The sequence below is a fragment of the Lolium perenne genome, chromosome 1 (assembly GCF_019359855.2).
Source record: "Lolium perenne isolate Kyuss_39 chromosome 1, Kyuss_2.0, whole genome shotgun sequence".
NCBI classification, from domain to species: Eukaryota; Viridiplantae; Streptophyta; class Magnoliopsida; order Poales; family Poaceae; genus Lolium; species Lolium perenne.
The window spans coordinates 136,536,038-136,544,819 of NC_067244.2; the positions used below are offsets into that span (position 1 = coordinate 136,536,038).

The following is an 8,782-nucleotide window of genomic DNA, read 5'->3' on the forward strand; positions in this document are numbered from 1 at the left end:
TTTAAATTATTCTTGAATTAGTGATATACGCTAATTTATCATATACATGTTTTCGATGTCTATTCAGGACAAACAAGCACCTGGGTTGGGTGGCACTGCAGCCGAGCGATAAAGCCACTGCTAATTTATCTACTATCATTGCATTGGCGACTTCCACTACATTGAGGTCCGTTCAATGTACCCATTACGAATCTACTTTTTAGAATCTGGCTTCAGCAAGGGTGACTGATTCCTCAAATATTTGGGAAGTGTGCTCGAAGATGAATTAATATATGTTATAAATGGTTATGCCTGTTCGATGATGAATTAAAGTATGTTATAGATGGTTGTGCCTTATCTATGATCTTGGGCTGAAAATGGGAACAATCATGCTGAGTATTCCCTCCATCACCTGCATTTGCAATTTCCTCTGATTCACTACATTTTGTAAGTCATGCATTTGCAATTTCCTCTGATTCACTACATTTTGTAAGTCCTAATAAAAGTATAACCACTTTTTCATCTATACACAAATCTCACGGGATCGTGCGCCAAGGCGCACATCAAAATCTAGTAAGTAGAAGCCGGCTACGGTCTCCTACACTCCCCATCTCTCTACTCACCACTCTCTCGTTCTCCACCCCTGTTAAGAGTCTCTCGTGGGCTTTCGGGTCAATCCCAAGCCTCTCTAGCCGGAATTGCCGGTAGGAGATGGCAATGGAGAGGCGCCGGCTTCTCTGTTCATAGTAGTTGTAGGATCAATAGTAGATCTAGGCTTTATGCTGGTTTAGTTCGCTCTATGCCGGTTGTCGACGATATGCTAGGAGAGGCGCTGCAGATTTCTCTGGCCAGATTTGTGGTGCCCTGAAGCTTTTCTTCCTCGCGGTGACGCTCCAATGGTCGAAGCTGGATGCGGTGAGCAGGATGGCCGCGGGGATCCCCGTCCTTAATAAAGTCAGTTTCTTCTGGCTTGGTGCTTGCAGCCATAGAGGTCATGGCGATTTGGAGGATGATAGCCTGCAATTCGGATGTTGGCCTGCACTAAATCTGCAACAGGGGAGTGTGGAAGCTGCTCCTGGGAGTGGAATCACGGCGGCTCTTCGTCGACTGCCGTTTAAGATGGTCGTAGGTCAAATGCTCCCACCCTCGTCGTCGGCTTCAGTTCTTCCCGACCGGTGTTTGCAGATGAAATCAAACCTCCAGGCTTCTATGCCAATCCGGAGGCCCCTCAGCTTTGGTGTAGTTAGCTCCCGGCACCTTGCCCCAAGTGGCCATGTCCCCGGCAGTGTTGTGCTTGACTGCATATTGGCTTCCAGAAGTGGCGTTGGAGCTGGACCCGATTGTTTTTCATGTATAAGTTTTAGGGTCCCTAGTGCAAAAAGTATGGACCTTATTTGAAATTTCTATTACCTTACTGGTTCTCCTTGCAATGTTGCCACTGTTTAATGAAATCTAGGACCGCCCCTGGTTCAAAAAAATAATAAAAATAAGTAGTAGCCCCTAGTTAATTAGATTCTCAAGTTCACCAATTGTAACATGATTTGACAAAAACAAACTAGACCGAAATACAATTGCAGCAACTTCTGAAATTGTCATAGCCTCATTAAGGAAGTAACAAGTTCACATTGATTGAAGATTGTATACAAAATTACATTGATCACAAAATAAGTTTCATAACCCACAAGTATGATTCGGCTAGTTATTACAAACAACATACAATAAACAATAAACAAACGCTCCCACCATAATTAAATAGCCAACAACAGACCATTTTTGTCTCCAAGCCAGCGCAACAACCATTGGCAACCACTGAAATGACTATTATCACTCCAGAGTTGACAGGACTAGCAACAGCTATCAAGTTTTAGCTCCTGTGTTCACCAGCTCGGTTATGCTGCAAATTCCTTACTAATATGCCTCACCTTCCTCGGGGCCTTCAGGTTCTGCATCGTCAGGTTGCCCCTGGTAATTGGTTGGCATTTTACTGTGTGAATCATCACCGTAATGCTCATGTCGCTTTGGGCGCTCAATTTCAGGCTGGCCATAACCATACTGCTCATGGCTTCTGTGATGTTCATGCTGCCTATAGCTGGGATCACCATTACCATAATCAGCATCACTTTCCTGCAAGTGACCACGGTCATGTTCATGGCGCGCACGCTTGTAATCTCGGTCCCTGGCAGGGTCCAGCTCGTGGCCTGAACGCTCGTAATCTCTGTCACGGTCCCTGCCCCTGCCATGAGAGCGCTCACGTTTCCTATCTCTATCCTGGTCTCGGTCCCTGCCATGATCCTTGTGCCTATCCCTATCACGGCGGTCACGCCCGCGATCTCTCTCCGGGTCTCGTTCTCGATCCCTGTCCCGAGTTCTCTCACGGTCTCTATGGTGGGGCCTCTCTTCCCTTGGGTCACGAGTCCTGTCATGGGATCGTTCACGGGGCCGCTCATCACGGTCTCTTTCCCGCACCCTTTCACGTGATTTCTCACGATCCCTGGACAAAAGTAAAATGTCATCAAAGCATAATATAAACATTATTGTAAGACGATCAATGTAAGGATATCAAAGGCTTACCGATCTGCAGGACGATCACCCCTCCTAGGCTCCTCTGATCTGGGGCGCCCAGCAGCATTCTGTAGCTCTCTGATAAATTATAACCAAGTCATATTAGCACAAACTAGATTATACTGTAACGAAAGAAGAATATCAGTCCTAAAGCCCCCACTGCTACTGCAAACCATCTATACTATGTACTACAGCCAAAGGTACTATCGTTTATATCAACATAGCAACAATGCAGCATCAAACCTGAACCAGACAATGTCAGACTACTACTTACAAGTTTATGTACACTATTCCTTCAATAAGACAAGGTATACGAGACGTAATAGAGCAAAAGGTGATCTAACAGACAAGAAAATTGAGCAATATAAAGGCATTTGCAATCAATACTGGAGGCAACAAGACCAATTCTTATATCATTCTAAGAAGAAATAATTCTTATATCATTCTAAGAGACTAAAACAAGGAAATTAATGTACCTAGAAGAATGCTTCTGGGCAGCATCTTCACCACCAATCCTGCTTGATCCAAGTCCACCACCCAATCTCCTAGGGCGCCAATTTGGTACAGTTCGACCACGCTCTACGTCAACAAGCACCCTCTTGTTGTCCACTTTTCTCCCATCAGCTTGCTTGTAAGCACCTGTGACAAGGGGCATAAGATGGTCACCCATCAATAAAGCCAAAACAAGCCAATATTGGACGGTTGCTGAACACAAACTTACTTTTCATGTCCCGAGTGTGCGCAAACTCTACGAATGCATATCCTCTAGGTTTATTTGTAACCTTATCAGTCACAAGTCGTACCTGCATAGCTCAAAAAAAAGTAATTAGCAACTTCCAAGAAATAAAGGTACATTCAACTTAAGAAATACTACTGGGTCTCACTACAGATATTAGTTAGTTTGGCTAAAAATATATTTTACGGTGCACGACAGGAAGGCATTAGCCTAACTAGCCGCGCTAACCTTGAATATGTAGAGCTTCCACATGAGGATTGAAATCCAGCACACATGAACACATGAAGTCTGGCCGATTCGCGCATGTTGGAAAATTCAATGACCAACCCCCTTACCAGGGAACTTACTTAAAAGAAGGAAAGGTGTACAGAAAAGACTAAGTACTATACCAAGTTGCCCTCGCCATTGTTGCTTATAATTTGTTCAACCTTTGTAATCAAAACAAACAAAATAGCCAGAGCAAATACATGAATCAAGGTGATAATAGTGCAGTATGGTTAAGTATTCCTTACACACAGGGAAATGAAGAAGATTCTTCAACTCTAAGAGTTGAGAGATGCCTTCAGCATTATAATTTTCTGCTGTTTCCTCCATGAGAAGCAGAACTTGGCAGCAGACTAGTACCTTAACAGCTCATGGACAGTAACTATTAACTATAAATACTAAACTCACCAGCTGACCTACCCAATTAAGTCTCCGTGTATAAATCGCCTGCAGATAAGCTGCTTAAGACATGATATATGATCTACACTTACTTCTGCCATTGTAAGACCTCTTCAAGCTTATCTGGTCCAGTTCAGCAATTCGGGAGATTTGTGGGATAGGAAAACCAATCATGAAAGAAACACTACCTTGCTGCCTTTTGGGCTTTTGGCAGAAGCAAATCATTTGTTCTGTTCCCAGGATTTTTCTTAAGAAACAAAGACTGATAATCGAGCATCAACATTACCTGTACATGCACATTTGTTTACCAGAAAAATCTTCCAGTCCTCACATGTTCAACCAATTGTCACAGATTAAAATGGCTTACCAAGGATTCAGTTCACACGTTCAACCAATTGTCACAGATTAAAATGGCTTACCAAGGATTCAGTGTGAAATCCTAACTGATTACCACCACGCTAAAACTGCGTTTACTTATCTACCAAGTCTTCTGTCAATTTGCTACATTCACATCTACTGCCTCCGTTCCAAATTAATTGACGCAGATTTGGTCAAATTTGGTGTATCTAGACACGTTTTAGTGTGTAGGTTTGCTCATTTTGGAAAAAAATAACTGCGCCACTTAATTTGGAACAGAGGGAGTACTCCCCGCATAGTTCATAGAAGGCTTCCAGGGAGAAAAGGTGTCACAAGCTATGTGGAGAAAACACGAAAACACGAAAAAAAGATAATATATTGTCAGCTCTGCTACGTAAAGTAATACTAAGTTTTCTAAAAACAAGAAACGGAAAGAACATAGAGGGGCAGTTCCTTAATGTCCTTTGGAAAATTGCTGCAACTTCCCAAAAACATTGAACAGAACAAAGCTAACAAAAGTTCCATCTTTTTGAAGACAAAATGGTGTCAAAGGTTCCTAATCTGGTGCAATCAACAAGAGAAAACCTAGAATGAGTCGTTTCCCAGTAGCGCTCTGTGATAGGAACTGCGAGGAATCTACATAAGGCAGTGGAACAATTTTCCAGACTTCACCATGACGGCTTACCACCTAAAAATTATTAAAAACCTTACCAATGTGGAATAACTTCACCTGCACTGGAATTTTCCACATATACTTACCCTTTTAATAGGCCCATAAGCCTCAAAGTCCCTTTTCACCTTCTGCTCGGATGTCTCGTAGTTCTGCAACAGTTTTGCAAATTCAGCAAGTGTTAAGTTACAATATATCCACTATGTCGTTTCCACGGAATAGTACGGCTGAATGACAGGGTAAAAATACTCACAAGTCTTGCAACAAAGAGTGTTTTGTATGGATCTCCAGTGACATTGGGGTCATTTTGTGGGTCATCTACATAGAAGAATTTGAAAATTAACAACATTACAATAGATCATTGTAGAAAAATGGGCAGTAATGACTTCAGAAATAACTTACACTTCTGAAGCTCTTCAGCAACCTTAGCTGCACCTTGCTCAAGCTTTAGTTGGCGGATTCTATCCTTCTTTTCAGCCTGTATACATAAAATTTAATACTAACAAAATTAGAGATTGAGTAGCAACAAATAAGTACAAAACTGATAACCTTGGAGCACTAACAAGGGACGGAATTTGAGCAGAGTAGTTCTTGAAAACAGTAAACTGATCTCATACAAATATTAACTTGAAAAAAGGGTAACATCCTAATGTGAATATTCGGATCCAAATCTGTCTTATTTGACATCTCAGAAGTAAATTCAGATGTAATTAGGGGGGAAAATAATGAAGTTTGCATTAAATGATGGTCAATTTCAATTGACTGTTCTGTTTAGCAGACAGTATAGGCCCACTTTTTTCAGCTTTTAGAAGGGCTTCTCCTAGAAGCTACCCTCCCTCAGCTTCTCCCAGAAGGTCATCTCCCAAATTTGTTTAAACTTTAGAGTTAGTTTTAAAAAAATTGGGAGATGGGCTTCTAGGTGAAGCTGAGAGGGTAGCATCTGAGAGAAGCCATCCTAGAAGCCGAAAAGAAGTCCCCATTACTCCCTCCGGCCCAAATTATTTGTGGCCGTACACTATGTCCAGTACACGTATACTCTTGTGCTGCGATCAATTAATTTGAGCCAGAGGGAGTACCGTAATCCACATGATAACACCTGATAGCGTAACGGCTTGATGCCAGCAAGCATTAACAATATCTTTATTCTCTTAACACGCTATTTCAGTGGAGCTAAAATGCCCAAGTATGCCCCCCCGTAAAGACTAGTCACCAAGTGACAAATAGTAAAATCATACTGCATAATAGCACATCATAAGGTTGTCTATATGATTATGACCACATAGCCTGGGACAAGGATACCGCTGCAGAGTGCCGCTAATTCAGCACAAACTGCAGGAGCAGTGCCGAAGAACTTACCCTAGTCTCGCATGTGGGTACAGGCGGAGCATACTCGGGGTCATCAGGATCCGCAAACCGCGTTACAAACTGCGCCATCCCTGCAAAAACCGATTAAACAGGAGACTATCAGCAACGCCGCCCGTGAAAGCTCGCGCCAATCGCGTACAGAAATTGCAGTGTGGCAGCGCGTATGATTTTACCGGAATAAGCCGGCAGCTTGCGCTTCTCGAGCGGCGGCTTGTGCTCGAGCGGGGGCCGCGGCTCGAACAGCTTCAGCAGGTTGGTGGTGAGCCCCGTCGGGTGGCTCTGCCCGATCTGCAACCAGGCCAAAACACCGGGGGTCAAATCTCAGGATAGAGAACGAGATCGAACGGAGCTAGGGTTAGGGTTTAGGGGGGGCGCGGCGAAGGCGAAGAAGGCTTACGAGCTTGAGCTGGAGGAGGTTTGCGCGGCTCTGCGCCTTGACGCGGGACTGCACGCCCGCGTCCTGGTTCCGCATCATGGCGTTGCCGTAGTCGCCCATGGCGGCGGCGGCGGCCGGCGGCGATTTGCGAAAGTTGGGGGGATTTGCTGGAGAGGCGATGGGGAAGAACAGGTTTGCTTAGTTTTATATGCTTGATTGATTAATTGATGGAGCCCGTGACCGTGAGGTCGGGGTCAATAGGGTCACTGATTGGACGGACCCATCGGCAGTCGAACCGGCCCACTTGTCAGCTAGTGTGCTTCTGACCGACCCAAATTAGTGACATAAACGGTCCGTTTTGTCTGATTAGGTCGGCCCGCGGATTGGATGCGTCTCACAGTCCAGCCAGCTCAGAAAGAGCGTTCAGCGGCACCACTCTGCCACCACCCATTCGGTCGGTATATGTAAAACAACTTAAAACACGACAGAGACTAAAACTTTCATTCAAAATTTGTTATATTTGTATGTTTGAATGAAAACAACTAAAACCCTTACTCGCATTCTGTCGGCGGTCGCCATCGTTCTCCGTGGTGGTCGACGGTGCAGAGACGGCTGGCTGGATGAACGCGAACTGTAGCCTCATGGTGTACTTAGCGTTGAGGGTGAGCCGCGCATCTTCACGGCGACGTTCCTCGGCCAGTGTATGAGCGTTTAGCTCAAGGATCCTCTATCGCTCGGCCTCCACGAGAAGTCGGCCAGTCTCCTTGGTAGCCAACTGCTCGTGGGAGACCACCATGGCATGCTGGAGAAGCTGCTGGTCCGCCTGCTCTAGGATGCAGGCGGCGTTCCTCTAGTCGTGCGCCAGCCAGTAAGACTCCAGTATCGCCGCCTGCTACAGATCGGCGACTGACTCGTGCTGCTCCTCTTCGGCTTCACGTTCCGCGTCAACATTTTGCTGCACGTTCAAGAGGAGAGACTCCGCTATGTCGGCTTCACTGAGGCCTACATCGAAGATGTCTGACGGGCTCCAGCTCTACGCCGGTTGCGGAGGGAGACAGAGGGGGAGGGGGAGGGGGAGGCGTCGTGCGCCCGTTGCGGCCCAACATGAAGTAGGTGGTGGCTTTTTTGCGAGGCATGCTAGCTACGCGGCGGAGATTCTTGGTGGGTGGGAGCTTGGTGGTGATGACCACGGCGGAGGCCGTGCTTAAATAGGCCAAGAGCATTGGATGTCGACGCGGAGCTCGAGCGTCGGTATTGTTGGAGAAGCCTGTGCAGACGACGTGGCAACGACTTTGTGGCCATGGCTGCAGCCGCCGGTAATCCTTTTGTCGTCGGGTCGTGTCTATCGATAGCGCCAGATAGCCTTTCAAACGTCAGGTCACTGTCGCCGGTCAGCCTTTCAGCCGTTGGCTCGCTTTCATGCTAGCCTAAGATGCACGCGGGCGGACACGGGAGGACACGCTCGCTGTACGCGCTGACACGTCGGTTCCCCAAATTTGATGAACGGATACGTAGAGGTGAATGGATCGGTCCGGTTGTGTGACCCGCTGGAGCTTGGGCAGCCTTCCGCCTGTCCGAGCGGACCGAATCGGCGTGAACGGCCTTCCTGCTGTTCGTGTGGACCCGATAGGTTGGCCCGAAGAGGTGGTTGGAATTTGGCCGACAGGGAGTCAAGTGGTGCGTCCCCGACTCTCTGGAGGTAGCCAGGGGCTAGATCTTCGCGCTGGATATGAGCATTCGAGCTCTGTGCTCAGGACTCGGCGGCGACGCCTGGAGTCCGCCGGCGGAGCGTGGCAGAGGAGCGCCTGGACCTGATTGCCTTTTCTCTCTTTTAGTCTGGGTGTTTTTTGCAAAGAGGAAGGCCTCTTCTTCAAATTTTAGGTTTTTCAGGGCAATAGATCCTAAGGGACTTTTCTGTAAGATGTACCTGCCACTTGGTTAAATATAAGAGCTCCACCGGGGTCGTCTGACCCCACCTTTGTGCAAAAAAAAAAGAATTTGGACATATCGATCTATCACTAGTGGAAAACAGGGCTTCCGTGGGAGCCTTTTGTCGCGGGCGCGCCTGCACCCG

The 8,782-nt window shown here is 46.5% G+C and overlaps 1 protein-coding gene across 1 annotated transcript; it reads right to left on the reverse strand.

Annotated features, from left to right (window-relative positions):
* Positions 1-1,582: 1,582 nt before the first annotated feature.
* LOC127305689 (U1 small nuclear ribonucleoprotein 70 kDa) lies at positions 1,583-6,908 on the reverse strand. The gene is made up of 10 exons (XM_051336205.2): positions 6,730-6,908; positions 6,506-6,620; positions 6,324-6,403; positions 5,370-5,445; positions 5,221-5,285; positions 5,057-5,119; positions 3,263-3,344; positions 3,018-3,180; positions 2,551-2,619; positions 1,583-2,470 (listed from the first exon to the last, which is right to left on the reverse strand). The coding sequence occupies exons 1-10, from the start codon at positions 6,826-6,828 to the stop codon at positions 1,888-1,890; spliced, it is 1,395 nt and encodes a 464-aa protein (XP_051192165.1). The 5' UTR covers positions 6,829-6,908; the 3' UTR covers positions 1,583-1,887.
* Between the last annotated feature and the right edge of the window lie 1,874 nt (positions 6,909-8,782).